The sequence below is a fragment of the Zophobas morio genome, unplaced genomic scaffold (genome assembly GCF_036711695.1).
Source record: "Zophobas morio isolate AGI-343-1 ecotype UQ-CSIRO unplaced genomic scaffold, CSIRO_AGI_Zmor_V1 ptg000026l, whole genome shotgun sequence".
NCBI lineage: Eukaryota > Metazoa > Arthropoda > Insecta > Coleoptera > Tenebrionidae > Zophobas > Zophobas morio.
The window spans coordinates 12,265,173-12,286,459 of record NW_026972131.1 but is presented as its reverse complement, the minus strand read 5'-3'; the positions used below and the strand labels follow the sequence as shown (position 1 = coordinate 12,286,459).

At 34.6% G+C, this 21,287-nt stretch overlaps 1 protein-coding gene across 2 annotated transcripts in view; it reads left to right on the top strand.

Annotated features, from left to right (window-relative positions):
* Window positions 1–13,476, top strand: part of LOC135136159 (protein phosphatase 1 regulatory subunit 14B) — a 61,313-nt gene extending 47,837 nt beyond the window's left edge. For both annotated transcript variants that reach the window (XM_064065305.1, XM_064065306.1), the window contains exons 3-5: window positions 11,793–11,888; window positions 12,633–12,674; window positions 12,730–13,476. In XM_064065305.1, coding sequence (XP_063921375.1) covers window positions 11,793–11,888; window positions 12,633–12,674; window positions 12,730–12,771 — 180 coding nt within the window. In that variant the 3' untranslated portion in view covers window positions 12,772–13,476. The remainder of the gene's footprint in view (window positions 1–11,792; window positions 11,889–12,632; window positions 12,675–12,729) is intronic.
* Window positions 13,477–21,287: the final 7,811 nt, after the last annotated feature.

The following is a 21,287-nucleotide window of genomic DNA, read 5'->3' as shown; positions in this document are numbered from 1 at the left end:
ATAATTCCTCGTTTTTTCATCTTTAATTTTTTCAATTTTTCGACTTCCAGATGTTTCGATTTTTCATTTCTTCAGTTCTTCGGTGTGCAATCAATTTTTTAGGTTCTTGATTTTTATTTTTATTTTCCCGGTTTTTTAATCTTCATTTTCTGGATTTTATATCACATTTTTTCGTTTATTCAATGTTTCAGTTTTGGAGTTTGTGGATTTCTCAGATATCCGATTTTTCCGATTTCTTCAATTTTCAATATTTGGATTTTATAATGTTTCCTTTTTTCGAGTTTGCATTTTTTCGATTTTTAGGAAGTTTCTGTTTTAATCTTTCGATTTTTCAATTTTTCGTTTCTTCGTTTCCTCAAGTTCTTGTTTTTTTCATTTTTCCCGATTTTATAATTTTAATTTTCACGATTTTTTATCACAATTTTCCGTTTTTCTGTTTGTTTTATGTATGTTTGAAAAAGTTGGAAAATGCAAAAAATGGAAAATCGAAAATTTATAGAATCGCCAAATTGTAAAGTTGAAAAACTCTAACATTGGAAAATTTGGATGTCATAAAATTGAAGAAACGAAAAATTGCAAAAATTATAAAATTGGAACATTGAAAAATCTAAAAATCCTATATAAAAGAAAACTGAAACGAAAAACTGAAAATCGAAAAATTGCAAAATCTAAATGTCGAAGAAACAAAAAATGAACAATTAAAAAATCGTCAATTAAAATTGAAATAATTGAAAAAATAAAGGGAATAAAAAACCGAAACGAAAAACTGCAAATCGAAAAATTGAAAATTCGTGAAACTGCAAAATTTAAAAATTGAAACATCCAAAAGTTGGGAAATAGAAAAGTGAAATATTTAAAAATGAAAACTCGAAAAGTTGCATGTCATTAAATAGAAGAAACGAAAAATTGCAAAAATTATAAAACCGGATTATTAAAAAATCGAAAAATTGTATATAAAAAAACTGAAACGAAAAATTGGAAACCAAAAATTCGAAGAAATAAAAGAATAAAAGATCGGAAAATTGAAAATTAAAAAATTAAAACTCGAGAAAATTTAAATTGAAAAATTGCAAAATCTAAATATGGATCAAAGAAACAAAAAAAAATGAAAAATTGAAAAAACGCCAATCGTAAAACCGAAGAAACGAACAATTGAAAAATCGAATAACTGAAAAAATAAAAATTCGTGAAATTGCAAAATTTAAAAATGAAAACTCGAAGAGTTGCATGTCGTAAAATTGAAGAAAAATTTTTTTTTTTAATTATGGAGTTCAAAAATTAAAAATTGAAAAATGAAGTTTTACAACCCAACAATTGAAAAGTGGAAAAATTTTGAAAACTGCATAGAATCATAATTCCTTATTTAAAATGAAAATTGAAAAATTGCAAATCGAAAAATTGAAAAATTCAGAAATTGAAAAACAGAAAATTGTAAATCAGAATGGTGAAAATCCGAAATTTTGAAAAATAAAGAAAATAAAAGAAAAATTAAAAATCAAAAACTCGTGAAATTTCCAAAAAATTCCAAAATGTAAAATTTGAAACACCCAAAAGCTATAAAATCGAGAAGTCAAAAAATTTAAAAATGAAAACTGGAAGAATTGCATGTCGTAAAATTCAAGAAACAAAAAAAAAATGAAAAATTGAAAAACTGCAAATCGAAAAATTGGGAAAACTAAAAATTCAAAAAATTATAAAATCCAAAAATTACAAGTTGAAAAAATGACAAAAAGTCTTAACATCCAATAACTGAAAAGTGGAAAAGTTATAAAACCGTAAAACTGAAGAAACGACAAATTTTAAATATTATGATTATTATTCCATATTAAAACTGAAAATTGAAAAATTGCCAATCGAAAAATTGAAAAATTCGAAAACGGAAAAATTTCACATTAAGAAAAAGGAAAGTTATAAATTCAGAACTTTGAAAAGCATTTCAAAAAATGAAGAAAATAAAAAACAAAAAATAAATTAATAACTAAAAACTCCTGAAATTGCAAGTCAAAAAATTGCAAAATCTAAAAATTGAAACATCCAATAGCTGGAAAATCGAAAAACCAAAAAATTTAAAAATGGAAACTGGAAGAGTTGCATGTCGTAAAATTGAAGAAACAGAAAAAAATGAAAAATTGAAAAATTGCAAATCGAAAAATTGAAGAAACTAAAAATTTCAAAAGTTATAAAATCCAAAAATTAAAAATTTTAAAAATAAAAACTGCTAACATGCAATACATAATTAAAAAGTGGAAAAGTTATAAAACCATAAAACTGAAAAGTCACAAATTTTAAAAATTGTGATTATTGTTCCATATTTAAATGAAAATTGAAAACTCGCAAATCGAAAAACTGAAAAAATTCACATTGAAAAAACGGAAGATTATAACTTCAGAACATTGAAAAGCCGAAAATTAAAAAAATAAAAAAAATAAAAAACAATAAAAATTAAAAACTCGTGAAATTGCAGGTCAAAAAATTGCAAAATCTAAAAATTGAAACATCCAAAAGCGAAAAGCCAAAAAATTTTAAAATGAAAACTGGAAGAGTTGCAAAAGTTGTTGTAAAATTGAAGAAACTAAAAATTTCAATTCATAAAATCCAAAAATTCAAAATGAAAAAATAAGAAAGTTTTACAATCCAATAATTGAAAAGTGGAAAAATTATACAACCGTAAAAGTGAAAAAGTGACAAATTTTAAAAATTATGATTATTATTGCACATTAAAATGAAAATTGAAAAATGGTAAATCGAAAAATTGAAAAATTAGAAAATTGGAAAATTTCACATTGAAAAAAGGGGAAGTTATAAATCCATAACTTAGAAAATAAAAAAAACAAAAGAAAAATTAAAAATTCGTGAAATTGCAGATCACAAAATTGCAAAATCTAAACATTAAAACATCCAAAAGCTGGAAAATCGAAAGCCAAAAAATTTAAAAATTTCACATTGAAAAATCGAAACTTGTCAAAATAAAGAATAAAAAACCGAAACGAAAATTTGAAGAAATGAAGAACAAAATAATGAAATAATTGACAAAAATGAAAGATCAAGAAATTTTAATTTTTAAAACTGAAAAAACAAGAAATTATATGATCAAAACAATGAAAAATCGAAAAAAATAACGGGAATTAAAAACCAAAGCGGAAATTGCAAATGGAAACATTTGCAAAATCTAAATTTAGAAAAATTCAAAAGTTAGTGAAAAACTGAAAAATTTAAATCTGAAAACTCGAAAAATTGACAAAAAACCCAAACAATTCATACAATTAACTATCACGTATATCATATCATTTCGACCCAATTTTTTCGTAACCTAATTAACTTAATTAACCCAAATCCGGTTAATAATCCCGCAAACAACACCTCCAATTAAAAGCTTAAACAAATCGAATTAACTACTCGACAATTAATCCGACGATTTATAAGTAATTAGGATATGAATTCGTTATCGCACACACGTAATATTTTGATAACTCCAAAAAACCGTATTAGGAATACTAATACGCACATCCTACGTCATCCCATTTATCTATTATTTACACCTGTACTTTACTAAAACACAAACATAATAAATTGTTTGCACCATATGTTGCACCGCCGATCATGAACACACGTATTGTGTTTTCGTACTATTTGTTTGCTTTTCCCTATTTACCATTCCTTAGCTTTTAACGATGTCATTATTAGGACTTTGTTGCTTTGGCAAGCTGCCTGCACTCTTATTTTTAGTCGCTCGTAAATAAAGGTAATAAACTCGTACGTTTTCAAACAAATACCCCCGAAAACCGAGTACTGGAAGTACCTTGACATATCCGATATCCGCGTGACGCAAATCGTCTTCGCTACCATTCCCAACGATGAAGTCACTCCGCTTACTCACTCCGGACTCGCTATCTTTTCCTTCTTTTGTTCGATGGGTGAGTACCTACGTGGTACCGCGAGCCTCCGGGCGTGCAACAAAGAAGCGATGCATAATATTGGTCTTATCATCGTTTAGAAATGTCTGAGAACGACCAATTACGATGACTAACAACCATGTGTAATAGTATGAACAAGAGGGTCAACAACCATCAACCACCAACAACTCACCATGACCTTCGGCTCATTATGCCGTCGCGGTTGCAAACACCTGTTGGACAGAATTCCCTTTGTTTTCACTGGAGGCTGAGTCACAGCTTTCTTTCCAGATTTACCAAATTCGTCAGGTGGTACCGTTAGGTACTTTCGATGGGCGGCAAGTGTGACCTTAGAAACAGTTTACAGACCTTTGGAACAATGGACGGAAAGGAGCACGCTAATTTAATGTGCGTTTCCGCATAATGGATTTATTATCTTCTGAATGTTTGAGGTTTTATTGTCATAGTTAGTTCCGGCTGAAGGTCACTGCAGATTAAGGTTTGCGATGACATTTTCGAGCTTGCAGATGGGTGGAGTTTTGGTTCCGCAGCTGGTTTTTTTTTTTTGTTATTTCGACCCCCGGAATTCTCCAGGTACGCGTTTATTGTGAGCTTTCACTTCAAAAGCTTTATTTACGTGAACTGTGCTTGCATCTGCTACGTCTTTGCGCAGCTCATCATGTATATATAGTTTATACCTTTGGCTTAAATTAGAGTCTAAATATTTGACCGCAATAAACACTTTAGAAAACCATGATTCACTCAAATTTAACTCGAGTACGTACACAATAAGCTTTAAATAATATTTCTGTTTAGCAGTCGCTTATTTATTAGTTCGCTACTTCCTTTTTCGTTTTTGGACTGTTGTTATAAAAATGAAACAAAGGTGAAGTAAGTGCATTTACTAGTCAGAACCTTGACAGAAGATTATCGGAGTGGTCTGACGGCCGATATGAAAAATTTACGATTTAGAACCAGCAACCAGATAAGAACCGGATGTATTATGGAGATAAATCATCAAAAAATACAGAAAATCGTAGCCTAAAAGGTTAGCAGTTGCACAACGAAACCGGTCTTAGTAAACAAATCGAAATTCTTGCGGGATTATCAAAATCAATATATTGTTATCAGTGAAGTATTAAAAAAATTGATAAACATGCCATGCACTTTAATTGCAATAATTCTGTAGATCCGGTAAGCAACCAGACATAGTCTCGGGACCTTGTTTTCGTACTACAAAGACAACTCATTTTTATCTACAAAAATTCTATGCTCTGTTGTCTGGTCCAGAGGATCTTTAAGAGTCTTCAAAAAATAAAACACACTAAAGTTTTAAAAATGTAACAAAAGCAAAAGATTCAGACACCTACGAGATTTTTTAATTTTTTTTTTTTTTTTTTGAAAATAAAACACTACATCAAAATCATAACACCAGGTATCCCCAAGATTTTTTAAAACTTCTTTAAAAACATAACGCCAGGTGCCCCTGAAATTCTTTAAAATTTCTCCAAAAGCAAAACACCAGGTGCCCTCAAGATTCTTTAAACTGTGTCAAAATTATAACACGAGGTGCCCCCGAGATTCTTTAAAACTATATCAGAAACATAACACCAGGTGCCCCAGAGATCCCTTAAAACTTCTTCAAAAATATAACACTAGGTGCCCCCGAGATTGTTTAAAATTTCTCCAAAAATAAAACACCAGGTACTCCCGAGATTCTTTAAAACTTCTTCAAAAATATAACATTAGGTGCCCCCTAGATTGTTTAAAATTTCTCCAAATATAAAACACCAGGTACTCCCAAGATTCTTTCAAACTTCTTCAAAAGTATAACACTAGGTGCCCCCGAGATTCTTTAAAACTTCTTCAAAAGCATAACACCAGGTGCCCCCGAGATTCTTTAAAACTTCTTTAAATACAAAACACTAGGAGCCTTCAAGATTCTACAAACTATGTCAAAAACATAACAGCCCTCGAGATTCGTTAAAACTTCCCCAAAAATAACACACCATGGGCCCCCAAGATTCTTTAAAATTATATCAGAAACATCACACTAGGTGCCCCAGAGATTCTTCAAAACTTCTTCAAAAATATAACACTAAGTGCCCCCGAGACTCTTTAAAATTTCTTCAAAAATAAAACACTAGGTACTCCCGAGATTCTTTAAAAACTTCTTCAAAAGTATAACACTAGGTGCCCTCGACATTCTTTAAAACTTCTTCAAAAACATAACATCAGGTGCCCCAGAGTTTCTTTAAAACTTCTTCAAAAATATAACACTAGGTGCCCCCGAGATTGTTTAAAATATCTCCAAAAATAAAACACCAGGTACTCCCGAGTTTCTTTAAAACTTCTTCAAAAGTATAACACTAGGTGCCCCCGAGATTCTTTAAAACTTCTTCAAAAATATAACACCAGGTGCCCCCGAGATTCTTTAAAACTTCTTCAAATACAAAACACCAGGATCCTTCAAGATTCTACAAACTATATCAAAAACATAACTGCCCTCGAGATTCTTTGAAACTTCCCTAAAAATAACACCCCAGGGGCCCCCAAGATTCTTTAAAACTATATCAGAAACATCACACCAAGTGCCCCAGAGATTCTTCAAAACTTCTTCAAAAATATAACACTAGGTGCCCCCCAGGATTCTTTAAAATTTCTTCAAAAATAAAACACTAGCTACTCCCGAGATTCTTTAAAAACTTCTTCAAAAGTATAACACTAGGTGTCCCCGACATTCTTTAAAACTTCTTCAAAAACATAACATCAGGTGCCCCAGAGTTTCTTTAAAACTTCTTCAAAAATATAACACTAGGTGCCCCCGAGATTGTTTAAAATATCTCCAAAAATAAAACACCAGGTGCCCCCGAGATTCTTTAAAACTTCTTCAAATACAAAACACCAGGAGCCTTCAAGATTCTACAAACTATATCAAAAGCATAGCAGCCCTCAAGATTCTTTAAAACTTCCCCAAAAATAACACACCAGGGGCCCCCAAGATTCTTTAAAACTATATCAGAAACATCACACCATGTGCCTCAGAGATTCTTCAAAACTTCTTCAAAAATATAACACTAGGTGCCCCCGAGATTCTTTAAAACTTCTTCAAAAACATAACATCAGGTGCCCCAGAGATTTTTTAAAAGTTCTTCAAAAATATAACACTAGGTGCCCCCGAGATTGTTTAAAATATCTCCAAAAATAAAACACCAGGTAATCCCGAGTTTCTTTAAAACTTCTTCAAAAGTATAACACTAGGTGCCCCCGAGATTCTTTAAAACTTCTTCAAATACACAACACCAGGAGCCTTCAAGATTCTGCAAAACTATATCAAAAACATAACACCAGGTGCCCCCGAGATTCTTTAGAACTTCTTCAAAAACACAACACCAGGAGCCTTCAAGATTCTGCAAAACTATATCAAAAACATAACACCAGGTGCCCCCAAGATTCTTTAAAACTTCTCCAAAAATAAAACACCAGAGACCCCCAAGATTCTTTAAAACTATATCAAAAACATAACACAACTCTTTAAACCTTATTCATAAACGAAACGTAAGGAGCCCTCAAGATTCTCTAAAAGTACCTATATCAAAAACGTAACACCAGGGGTCCTCAAGATTTTTTAATGCTTCTGCAAAAGCAAAACACTAGGAATCCCCAAAGATTCTTGAAAACCATTTCAAAACCATAACACCAGAGTCCCTGAAATTCTTTGAAACTTCTCCAAAAAAAAAATACCAGAAGTCTTCAAGATTCATGGAAACCATTTCAAGACTTTAACACCAGAGCCTCCGAGATTCTTCAAAACTTCAAATACAAAACACCAGGTACTCCCAAGATTCTTTAAAACTTCTTCAAAAAGAAAACACCAGGAACTCTTAAGATTCTTTGAAATTTCTTCAAAAATAAAACACCAGGAGCCCCCAAGATTCTTTAAAACTATATATCTAAAACGTAACACCAGTTGCTGCCCAGCTTTTTTAAAACTTCTTCAAAAACATAACACCAGGTGCCCCCGAGATTCTTTAAAACTTCTTCAAATACACAACACCAGGAGCCTTCAAGATTCTGCAAAACTATATCAAAAACATAACACCAGGTGCCCCCGAGATTCTTTAGAACTTCTTCAAAAACACAACACCAGGAGCCTTCAAGATTCTGCAAAACTATATCAAAAACATAACACCAGGTGCCCCCAAGATTCTTTAAAACTTCTCCAAAAATAAAACACCAGAGACCCCCAAGATTCTTTAAAACTATATCAAAAACATAACACAACTCTTTAAACCTTATTCATAAACAAAACGTAAGGAGCCCTCAAGATTCTCTAAAAGTACCTATATCAAAAACGTAACACCAGGGGTCCTCAAGATTTTTTAATGCTTCTGCAAAAGCAAAACACTAGGAATCCCCAAAGATTCTTGAAAACCATTTCAAAACCATAACACCAGAGTCCCTGAAATTCTTTGGAAGTTCTCCAAAAAAAAATACCAGAAGTCTTCAAGATTCAGGGAAACCATTTCAAGACTTTAACACCAGAGCCCCCGAGATTCTTCAAAACTTCTCCAAAAAAAAACACACAAGGAGCCCTCAAGATTCTTCAAAACTTCTCCAAAAATGAAACATTAGGAACCTTCAAAATTCTTGAAAACCATTTCAAGACCATAACACCAGAGCCCCCGAGATTCTTCAAACTTCTCCAAAAAAACACACAAGGAGCCCTCAAGATTCTTCAAAACTTCTCCAAAAATGAAACATTAGGAACCTTCAAAATTCTTGAAAACCATTTCAAAACCATAACACCAGAGCCCCGAGATTCTTCAAACTTCTCCAAAAAAAAAACAAAAGTCCTCAAGATTCATGAAAACCATTTCAAGACCATAACACCAGAACCCCCGAGATTCTTCAAAACTTCTCCAAAAGAAAAAAACACCAGGAGCCCTCAGATTCTTCAAAACTTCTCCAAAAATGAAACATTAGGAATCCTCAAGATTCGTGTAAACCATTTCAAAACCATAACACCAGGTCGCCCGAGATTCCTTAAAACTTCTCCAAAAAAACACCAAGAGCCTAAGGATTCTTTAAAACTTCTCCAAAAATGAAACACTAGGAACCCCCAAGATTCTTGAAAACCATTTCAAAACCATAATACCAGAGCCCCTGAAATTCTTTGAAACTTCTCAAAAAAAAAACAGAAGTCCTCAAGATTCATGAAAACCATTTCAAGACCATAACACCAGAGCCCCCGAAATTCTTTGAAACTTCTCCAAAAAAAGTCCCCAAGATTCATGAAAACCATTTCAAGACCATAACACCAGAACCCCCGAGATTCTTCAAAACTTCTCCAAAAGAAAAAAACACCAGGAGCCCTAAAGATTCTTCAAAACTTCTCCAAAAATGAAACATTAGGAACCCTCAAGATTCGTGTAAACCATTTCAAAACCATAACACTAAGCCTCCCGAGATTCCTTAAAACTTCTCCAAAAAAACACCAAGAGCCTAAGGATTCTTTAAAACTTCTCCAAAAATGAAACACTAGGAACCCCCAAGTTTCTTGAAAACCATTTCAAAACCATAACACCAGAGCCCCTGAAATTCTTTGAAACTTCTCCAAAAAAAAAGAAGTCCTCAAGATTCATGAAAACCATTTCAAGACCATAACACCAGAACCCCCGAGATTCTTCAAAATTTCTCCAAAAGAAAAAAACACCAGGAGCCCTCAAGATTCTTCAAAACTTCTCCAAAAATGAAACATTAGGAATCCTCAAGATTCGTGTAAACCATTTCAAAACCATAACAGCAGAGCCCCCGAGATTCCTTAAAACTTCTCCAAAAAAACACCAAGAGCCTAAGGATTCTTTAAAACTTCTCCAAAAATTAAACACTAGGAACCCCCAAGTTTCTTGAAAACCATTTCAAAACCATAACACCAGAGCCCCTGAAATTCTTTGAAACTTCTCCAAAAAAAAACAGAAGTCCTCAAGATTCATGAAAACTATTTCAAGACCATAACACCGGAACCCCCGAGATTCTTCAAAACTTCTCCAAAAATGAAACATTAGGAACCCTCAAGATTCGTGTAAACCATTTCAAAACCATAACACCAGGGCCCCCGAGATTATTTAAAACTTCTCCAAAAAAAAACACCAAGAGCCCTCAGGATTCTTTAAAACTTCTCCAAAAATTAAACACTAGGAAGCCTCCAGACTTTTTTAAACTACATCAAAAACGTAACACCAGGTGTCCTCAAGATTTTTTAACTTCTCCAAAATCAAACCACTAGGAACCCCCAAGATTCTTGAAAACCATTTCGAAACCATAACACCAGGTGCCCCCAAAATTTTTTGAAACTTCTCCAGAAAACTCCAGAAGTCCTCAAGATTCAAAAATGAAACATTTGGAACCGTCTAGTTTCTTGAAAACCTTTTGAAAACCATAACACCAGGGCCCCCGAGATTCTTTAACACTTCTCCAAAAAAAAAAAAAAAACAAACACCAGGAGGCCTCAGGATTCTTTAAAACTACATCAAAACCATAATTGTTTTTTTTTATTTTCAAAAATGAAACACTGAGTTCAAGAGATTTTTGAAAAGATTTCTAAAAATCAAACACTAGGCCCCTCCAAGATTCTTTAAAATACTTTCAAATATAAAACATTAGGGCCCTCTCAAGATTATTTTAATTCTTCCTCTACCTATAGAACTGGAAATTTGGTTAAATTCAGTAGATTTTAAGTTAATATCTAAGATGTCGTAGGTCAGTTTCATAGTTCTAATTCCAATGCTAAATATTCAAAATTGTATATGTATATACACTATACCGGATGTCAAGAAAATGGCGGATTAAATCTCCGCTACGCTTTTAACAATCAACTGGTGAGTCTGGGAAAAATAGTAAAAAAATTCCTTCTCACATTTTGGTGGAGTTACAATAATTTTAAAATTGTTTTTTTTTGCTAAGTTTAACAACTAATTGTCAAAATCAGTCTTATTTTATCAGGTATTAGCCCCGCCCACCCACCCTCTCTTTTCTTAGAGGATATGTTATATGCCAAAATCAGTTTTATCTGAACATCTTTTCTTTTGTTGGTTTTGTTTTTGTTTATGATTTGTAAATGTCTTATTAAATGTTTTTTTTTTTTTGGTTTATTTATTAATGAAAAATAACAGCTCTATCCCGAAGAGTTAATCCGTCATTTTCCAGACACCCGGTATATATATTTATTTTTTAAATCATCATATTAAAAATTAGTTAGTTTACATTCCGTGTTTGTATCGCAAGTACAATAAAAATACTAGAACCCAAAGGACTTCTTTTAAGTGAAAGTGAAAGATTTATACCGGGTAACTATTATAATTGAAGCAAATTTTTGTGTTGGTAGATCTGAATTATTGCCAGCCATGCTAATATGTCAGTCCACAGTTGTCAATTTTCACATTGCACTCCTAGTAAACTTGTTGATCGAAACGGTGGCAGCTACTGACTTGTCACTTTGATAATCAGGATGCCATCATAAATTTTGAAGATGTTGCCAACCTGACAAAAACTTCGCAAACATTAGTGGACACTCGATACAATCAAATGTCTGGGAAAATCAGATATTTTTTTTTTTAAATGAATCCAGAAATCGCTACCAGATCTCTCCTGTAACTAAGATTCTTCTATAAATACTTATTAAAACTTGTCAAAATAACAATTGCGGAGAATGAAGCCAATTTGTTATTATTTTTGTTAAACAATCGGTTTGTCGTAGCACCCAATGCACCAAAGCGCACTCCATTCCGCCCACCGCCCGTCCGTGGGTGTGTACCCACCAAAAAAATCCACTCCCAACATTTCGCACCTAATGATTAATTCATAAGCACGGGCGCTAAAAGCCACTCTTTGTTTCAGAAACAAGTAGACGATGTAAATAACGACGAGGTAGAAGTGGACATAGACGAACTTCTAGATATGGACAACGATGACGAGAGAAGGAGGCATTTACAGGTAAGACGATACCATTTTTTCAGTTCGCCACCTCTACTATTATAAGCTATTTCGATATTGGAAATGTCAAGGATGCGTGTTTCGTACGTTTAATCAATCAATTTACAATTGATCGGGTTCCACTCATAAACAAATCCCGCATGGCCACACTGCATTATTTATTGTGGAGTCCTCATGGGGTCCGAGTCGGAGGAGGTATTAAATATCCTGCCAGAAGCTAGAATGTACACTTGGTTCCCGCTGGGCGTCGACCTCTTATTGCTTCTCTCGTTATTATTGTACGCTGGGACGCGTCGTAAAGAAAATACTATTTTCGCTTTCTTTTTTCTTTGGGGGTTTTAGTTAAGGGGTTTAGGTGTGCTACGAGACTCCAATGAGTGGAAAAGTTTGTCGGGTTTTTTTAACACCAAAAGAGCCACAAATAAGATAAAAATAATCATTTTCCACGAAGTCGGTGTTTCATACACTGCAACAACAACAAATAAATAAAAACAAAAACAAACTTATCGGGAACATTAATTGCCGCAACGAAATAGAGTCATAGACATTCCCGGTACGAAAAATTAATCAGTAGACGCGATAAAGAGGACTATCGCGTTTTGATTGTTGTAAATGTCAACATTGTTAGCAAAACTAATATTTGTTTATTTCAACCTTCACGACCTAATCCTGGGACCGTAATGGCGGCTTAAAAACACATTGTCTTTTTGCGTTTTGTAATCCAGATATATCCTTCTGTTCCAGAATCTCCTGATAAATGCCAAAGGGTCCCAAAGTGATGTAAAAGTGAGTATCTCCCAGTGCGTTTTTACGTCTAACTAAAATTTACTAATTGTTGCAGAAATTCATCAATGATCTGTTAGATAAAGCAAAGACTCTTTAAATAAAGTGAAGTGCCAAGTAGGTTCAGTGAAGACTTCGGCCCTATGGCGCCCTGTTTGCACAAGTTTTAGTGATTATAATTATTGCATCATCGATGTTGATCGTTCGAAACTGTATTCCATCCTATCTATCAGGAAGGTCGGCGTTTCGAGACAGTTTGGACCGATTTCGTTACGTTGTAATAGACACACAGTCTTGTCGTTAGCCGTGGCCAGTTTTGCCAGTTGTTAATTGAAAAATAATATTGAGAAAAACTCTAAATCTTTTTCTAATTTTTTATATTTTTAGCGCTAATTTTATTGTAATGAAACACTGTGTAAAGCGCGTGTAGCTAGTCCTGACGTAGAGTACGACGTGTTGTTTAGATCATATCAGACTGCCTCCGTTATGGGATTATTAATATCGTGGCTTTTCTAGCTCCTTATCGTTGGGTTTCATATCGACAGTGCTCAAAATTTTTGTAACATGTGATGATGAATGTGAGCTTCCTCGAAATTATTCAACCTATCGTCTTATTGGCCTCACTTCGTTTCGTTGGAATTATTTAGAATAATGATCGTTTGGTGTACTTATAGGATATTTATCTGTAAACTGCAGTTGATCTTTGTGATCTCAGCCCTCTCAAATCTGACATGTGTATCATAGGATGTATGTAGGAAGTTTAGTAGTTGTAAGACATTTTATGAAATAAATAGTTTCGATTCGACATCTTTATATTTATTTTATACCCTTAATACAATTGTGCTTAATAGCTAATTGTCCTTAAATAATGATAGAAATTGAACAAAAGTACAACAGAAGCTGAATCAGGTAAGTAAGACAGCAAACAAAACGAAAAATCTGCATTTAGTGTGCTTCAGAGACAAGGAAGGTTTGGTAAAAATAACGGATTTTTATTAGACAGATAATCTCCGAAGGTACTGAGCCGATTGTTATCAAAAAATTTGTCTAATCAATTGAAAGAAGACTTGTATATGTGACAATAATACTGTCAACAATTAACAGTGTTAACAGTAGTCACCAGAATGAAAAGGCGGTGGGTGGGCGGTCCTACTGGTTACCTATAAAAGACTCTCTAAGAATAAGTTAAACTTAGCCCCGCCCTCCCACCCGTTTTCTCATTGTTTTTCTTCCGATATAAGAAATAAATCTTATAACAAATAGTACAACAACAAAGTTACGATTGGCACTTTTTTTACAGCCTGATTTCTATCAGTTACCTATATGGATTTTGCAGTTAAACTCCGCCTCTCTATCTGACAACGAATAAAATATTCATCACAATTGAGTCAGGGGCGGGTGGGTGGGGCTTTTTTTTCTTAATGTATACCTATTTTCAACAACACAATATTTAAAACATAATTCTAGCCTCAAATTCACCATTTAATATTTTAAGTATTTTTTTATTGTTGAAAGAAGTCTATGTATATATGCACTCAGAAAATCAAAAGATAAGCCCCCACCCACCCGCCCCATCTCAATTGTGAAAGAAAGTTTGAGGCGTCCAAATTGTACTTCTGGAGCGAGGGAAGTTCTGTCGACACAACTTTCGACCATTTTTTTTTTATTTCTATACGTAGAGAACGCATGACGTCGTCAATTTCTTGGAGGAATATACAGTTGACCAGGAGATCCATTTTTTTTATGTTGATAGGAAATATTAAACGCAAGAACAGAATAAAAAGTAAAACAGAATAAACAGTTCAAGTTTTTTCGTATCATTTTTTTAAACACCCCCATTAATTTTTAAATATATTCTACTTCATTTAAAAATATATAAAATTCCCTATTTAAAGATGGCCGAATCAGCCAGTGTACGTGATGTCTCGCCATTAAAGTAATTTGAAAGAATTTCAGGGATCTTTCTGCGTAATGTTTTTGAATCATTTTCAAAGAATCTCGGGGATCCCTGGTGTTTGGTTTTTGAAGATGTTTGAAAAAATCTCGAACACCTTGTGTTTGATTTTTGAAGAGGTTGGAAAGAATCTCGGGGACCTCTAGTGTTTGGTTTTTGAAGAAGTTTTGAAAGCATCTCGGGGACCCCTAGCGTTTGATTTTTGAAGAGAGAACCATTTGAATACAAGTGGAAAAAATTCGAAAGAATGTGAGAGATCCAAAAGAAAAAATTTTTCAAAAAAGGAAAGAACGTGAAAACACACACCTGAAAGAATCTGGAAGAATCTGAAGGAATCCAAGAAAATCTGAGGGAATATGAAACTAAGAATCAGAAAGAATTAGAAAGAATCAGAGGGAATAGGAAAGAATCTCAGGGAATCTAGACGAATCTAGGTAAACCTGGAAGAATTAGAGAGAATCTAGTAAAATCTACAAAAAGTGGAAGAAATTGGTTTTCGAACAAGTTTTGAAAGAATCTGGGGGACCCCTATTCTTTGGTTTTTATGAAGAGGTTTGAAAGAATCTCGGGATCCCTTGTTTGTTTTTTGAAGAAGTTTTGAAAGAATCTCGGGGACCCCGAGTGGTTGGTATTTGAAGAGGTTTTGAAAGAATCTCGGGGATCCCTTGTTTGGTTTTTGAAGAAGTTTTGAAAGAATCTCAGAGACCCCTGGCTTTTGTTTCTGAAGAAGTTTGAAAGAATCTCTGAGAGTCCTAGTGTTTGGTTTTTGAAGAAGTTGAAAGAATCTCGGGGACTCCTAGTGTTTGGTTTTTGAAGAGGTTCTGAAAGAATCTCGGGGATCCATTGTGAAGAGGTTTGAAAGAATCTCGGGACCCCTTGTTTGGTTTTTGAAGAAGTTTTGAAAGAATCTTGGGGATTCCAAGTGTTTGGTTTTTGAAGAAGTTTGAAAGAATCTCGGGGATCTCTCCTGTTTGGTTTTTGAAGAAGTTTTGAAAGAATCACGGGCACCCCTGTCTTTTGTTTTTGAAGAAGTTTGAAAGAATCTCGGGGATCCCGAGTGGTTGGTATTTGAAGAGGTTTTGAAAGAATCTCGGGGATCCCTTGTTTGGTTTTTGAAGAAGTTTTGAAAGAATCTCAGAGACCCCTGGCTTTTGTTTTTGAAGAAGTTTGAAAGAATCTCTGAGAGTCCTAGTGTTTGGTTTTTGAAGAAGTTGAAAGAATCTCGGGGACTCCTAGTGTTTGGTTTTTGAAGAGTTTCTGAAAGAATCTCGGGGATCCATTGTGAAGAGGTTTGAAAGAATCTCGGGACCCCTTGTTTGGTTTTTGAAGAAGTTTTGAAATCATTTTGGGGATTCCAAGTGTTTGGTTTTTGAAGAAGTTTGAAAGAATCTCGGGAATCTCTCCTGTTTGGTTTTTAAAGAAGTTTTGAAAGAATCACGGGCACCCCTGTCTTTTGTTTTTGAAGAAGTTTGAAAGAATCTCGGGGATCCCGAGTGGTTGGTATTTGAAGAGGTTTTGAAAGAATCTCGGGGATCCCTTGTTTGGTTTTTGAAGAAGTTTTGAAAGAATCTCAGAGACCCCTGGCTTTTGTTTTTGAAGAAGTTTGAAAGAATCTCTGAGAGTCCTAGTGTTTGGTTTTTGAAGAAGTTGAAAGAATCTCGGGAACTCCTAGTGTTTGGTTTTTGAAGAGGTTCTGAAAGAATCTCGGGGATCCATTGTGAAGAGGTTTGAAAGAATCTCGGGACCCCTTGTTTGGTTTTTGAAGAAGTTTAAAAGAATCTCGGGGATCTCTCCTGTTTGGTTTTTGAAGAAGTTTTGAAAGAATCACGGACACCCCTGTCTTTTGTTTTTGAAGAAGTTTAAAGGAATCTCGGGGATCCCTTGTTTGGTTTTTGAAGAAATTTTGAAAGAATCTCAGAGACCCCTGGCTTTTGTTTTTGAAGAAGTTTGAAAGAATCTCTGAGAGTCCTAGTGTTTGGTTTTTGAAGAAGTTGAAAGAATCTCGGGGACTCCTAGTGTTTGGTTTTTGAAGAGTTTCTGAAAGAATCTCGGGGATCCATTGTGAAGAGGTTTGAAAGAATCTCGGGACCCCTTGTTTGGTTTTTGAAGAAGTTTTGAAATCATTTTGGGGATTCCAAGTGTTTGGTTTTTGAAGAAGTTTGAAAGAATCTCGGGGATCTCTCCTGTTTGGTTTTTGAAGAAGTTTTGAAAGAATCACGGGCACCCCTGTCTTTTGTTTTTGAAAAAGTTTTGAAGGAATCTCGGGGACCCCGAGTGGTTGGTATTTGAAGAGGTTTTGAAAGAATCTCGGGGATCCCTTGTTTGGTTTTTGAAGAAATTTTGAAAGAATCTTAGAGACCCCTAGCTTTTGTTTTTGAAGAAGTTTGAAAGAATCTCTGAGAGTCCTAGTGTTTGGTTTTTGAAGAAGTTGAAAGAATCTCGGGAACTCCTAGTGTTTGGTTTTTGAAGAGGTTTTGAAAGAATCTCGGGGATCCATTGTGAAGAGGTTTGAAAGAATCTCGGGACCCCTTGTTTGGTTTTTGAAGAAGTTTAAAAGAATCTCGGGGATCTCTCCTGTTTGGTTTTTGAAGAAGTTTTGAAAGAATCACGGACACGCCTGTCTTTTGTTTTTGAAGAAGTTTAAAGGAATCTCGGGGATCCCTTGTTTGGTTTTTGAAGAAATTTTGAAACAATCTCAGAGACCCCTGGCTTTTGTTTTTGAAGAAGTTTGAAAGAATCTCTGAGAGTCCTAGTGTTTGGTTTTTGAAGAAGTTGAAAGAATCTCGGGGACTCCTAGTGTTTGGTTTTTGAAGAGGTTCTGAAAGAATCTCGGGGATCCATTGTGAAGAGGTTTGAAAGAATCTCGGGACCCCTTGTTTGGTTTTTGAAGAAGTTTTGAAAGAATCTTGGGGATTCCAAGTGTTTAGTTTTTGAAGAAGTTTGAAAGAATCTCGGGGATCTCTCCTGTTTGGTTTTTGAAGAAGTTTTGAAAGAATCACGGGCACCCCTGTCTTTTGTTTTTGAAGAAGTTTGAAAGAATCTCGGGGATTCCTAGTGTTTGGTTTTTGAAGAGGTTTGAAAGAATCTCGGGGATGCCTTCTGTTTGGTTTTTGAAGAAGTTTTGAAAGAATCCCGGGGATCCCTTGTGTTTGGTTTGTGAAAAGGTTTGAAAGAATCTCGGGGACTCCTAGTGTTAAATTTTTGAAGAGGTTTGAAAGAATCTCGGGACCCCTTGTTTGGTTTTTGAAGAAGTTTTGAAAGAATCTTGGGGATTCCTAGTGTTTGGTTTTTGAAGAGGTTTGAAAGAATCTCGGAATCCCTTGTTTGGTTTTTGAAGAAGTTTTGAAAGAATCTCAGGGACCCCTGGCTTTTGTTTTTGAAGAAGTTTTAAAAAATCTCGGGGAGCCCTAGTCTTTGGTTTTTGAAGAAGTTGAAAGAATCTCGGGGATTCCTAGTGTTTGGTTTTTGTAGAGGTTTTGAAAGAATCTCGGGGATCCATTGTGAAGAGGTTTGAAAGAATCTCGGGATCCTCTGTTTGGTTTTTGAAGAAGTTTTGAAAGAATCTTGGGGATTCCTAGTGTTTGGTTTCTGAAGAGGTTTGAAAGAATCTCGGAATCCCTTGTTTGGTTTTTGAAGAAGTTTTGAAAGAATCTCAGGGACCCCTGGCTTTTGTTTTTGAAGAAGTTTGAAAGAATCTCCGAGAGTCCTAGTGTTTGGTTTGTGAAAAGGTTTGAAAGAATCTCGGGGACTTCTACTGTACGGTTTATGAAGAGGTTTGAAACAGGGGTCAAATTATTATTTTTATTATTTCGAACCGATACTTTTTTCGGCAACTTTTTTTTTTCTAATAGTTTAAAAATAACCGTGCAAAATTATTGTTATTCTTATCTTGGTACATGGATATTAGCTGTTTCGAAAAATTCAGAAGAATCTAGAAAAAACAAAAAGAATCTGAAACGATATGAAAGGTGAAAAATTCTGACAGGATCTGAGAGTATCAAAAAAATGTCAAAGAATTTGAGAGAATTTAAGATTTTGTCAAATTCTTTGGATTCTTTCTGATTTTCTCTTTCGGATTTTTGAGCTTTTCAGATTCTTTCAAAGACACTATCAGCAATCCTCCATCCAGAAATTTTTGAGTTCTGTTCAGATTTTTTTAGATAGTTACAAATCCTTTCAGATTTCTGCAGACTCTTCCAGATTTTCTCACATTCTCTGAACGAATCTGAGGGAATCTCGAAAAATCTAGAAGAATCTAAAAAAAACTAGAAGAATCTGCAGGGATCTGAAGGGGTTTGAAACGAATAAAAAAAATCGAAAAAATCTGAAAAAGAGAATCAAAAAGAAAATGAATAAATCTGAAAGCATTTGAAGGAATCCGGGGGAATTTGTGGGAATCCTAGAGAAATTCCGAGATCGGGAAGAATTTGGGAGATTCGGAAAGTATTTCAAGGAATCTGAGTTCACCTGTGGAAATGTGAGGGAATCTAGAAAAATCTGGAAGAACGGTTAGGTTCTAAAACGATTTGAATACAAGTGGAAAAAATTCGAAACAACGTGAAACATCCAAAAGCATCCGAAAGAATCCAAGGAAGAATCTTTCAAAAAAGGAAAGAACTTGAAAACACCTGAAAGAATCTGGAAGAATCTGAAGGAATCCAAGAAAATCTGAGGGAATATGAAACTAAGAATCAAAAAGAATAGGAAAGAATCTCAGGGAATCTAGACGAATCTACAAAAAGTGGAAGAAATTGGTTTTTGAACAAGTTTTGAAAGAATCTGGGGGACCCCTAGTGTTTGGATTTTGAAGAAGTTTTGAAAGAATATCGGGGACCTCTGTCTTTTGTTTTTGAAGAAGTTTGACAGAATCTCGGGGATCTCTTGTGTTTGGTTTTTGCAGAGGAAGTTTTGAAAGAATCTCAGGGACCTCTGTCTTTTGTTTTTGAAGAAGTTTGACAGAATCTCGGGGACTCCTATTGTTTGGTTTTTGAAGAGGTTTTGAAAGAATCTCGAGAATCCCTTGTGTTTTTGAAGAAGTTTCAAAGAATCTCGGAGACTCCAAGTGTTTGATTTTTGAAGAGGTTGGAAAGAATCTCGGGATCCCTTGTTTGGTTTTTGAAGAAGTTTTGAAAGATTCTCGGGAACCCCTAGTGTTTGGTTTTTGAAGAGGTTTTGAAAGAATCTTGAGGACTCCTAGTGTTTGGTATTTTAAGAGGTTTCGAAAGAATCTCGGGAACCCCTTGTGCTTTTGAAGAAGTTTGAAAGAATCTCGAGGACTCCTAGTGTTTGGTTTTTGAAAAGGTTTTGAAAGAATCTCGGGGACTCTTGTTGTTTGGTTTTTGAAGATGTTTTTAAAGAATCTCAGGGATCCCTTGTGTTCGGTTTTTGAAGAAGTTTTGAAAGAATCTCAGGGATCCCTTGTGTTTGGTTTTTGAAGAGGTTTTGAAAGAATCTCGGGGATCCCTTGTGTTTTAGAAGAACTTTGAAAGAATATCGGGGATTCCTAGTGTTTGGTTTTTGAAGAGATTTTGAAAGAATCTCGGGGATTCTTAGTGTTTGGTTTTTGAAGAGGCTTTGAAAGAATCTCGGGAATCCCTTGTGTTTTTGAAGAAGTTTGAAAGAATCTCGGGTACTCCTAGTGTTTGGTTTTTGAAGAGGTTTTGAAAGAATCTCGGGGACTCCTGTTGTTTGGTTTTTGAAGAGGTTTTTAAAGAATCTCAGAGATCCCTTGTGTTCGGTTTTTGAAGAAGTTTTGTAAGAATCTCGAGGAGCCCTAGTGTTTGGTTTGTGAAGAGGTTTAAAAGAATCTCGGAGATCCCAAGTGTTTGGTTTTTGAAGAGGTTTTGAAAGAATCTCGGGGAGCCCTTGTGTTTTAGAAGAAGTTTGAAAGAATCTCGGGGACCCCTAGTGTTTGGTTTTTGAAGAGGTTTTGAAAGAATCTCGGGGATTCTTAGTGTTTGGTTTTTGAAGAGGCTTTTGAAAGAATCTCGGGGACTCTTAGTGTTTGATTTTTGAAGAGGTTGGAAAGAATCTCGGGATCCTTTGTTTGGTTTTTGAAGAAGTTTTGAAAGATTCTCGGGAACCCCTAGTGTTTGGTTTTTGAAGAGGTTTTGAAAGAATCTTGAGGACTCCTAGTGTTTGGTATTTTAAGAAGTTTCGAAAGAATCTCGGGAATCCCTTGTGCTTTTGAAGAAGTTTGAAAGAATCTCGGGGACTCCTAGTGTTTAGTTTTTGAAGAGGTTTTGAAAGAATGTCGGGGACTCCTAGTGTTTGATTTTTGAAGAGGCTTTGAAAGAATCTCGGAGACTCTTAGTGTTTGATTTTTGAAGAGGTTGGAAAGAATCTCGGGATTCCTTGTTTGGTTTTTGAAGAAGTTTTAAAAGAATCTCGGGGACCCCTAGTGTTTGGTTTTTAAAGAGGTTTTGAAAGAATCGCGGGGACCCCTAGTGTTTGGTTTTTGAAGAGATCTGAAAGAATCTCGGGCAGCACTTGTGTTTAGTTTGCGAAGAGGTTTTAAACAATCTCGGGGACTCCTAGTGTTTGGTTTTTGAAGAGGTTTGAAAGAATCTCAGGGATCCCTTGTGTTTGGTTTTTGAAGAAGTTTGAAAAATCTCGGGTACGCCTTGTTTTGTTCTTGAAATAATTTAAAAGAATCTTGGGGA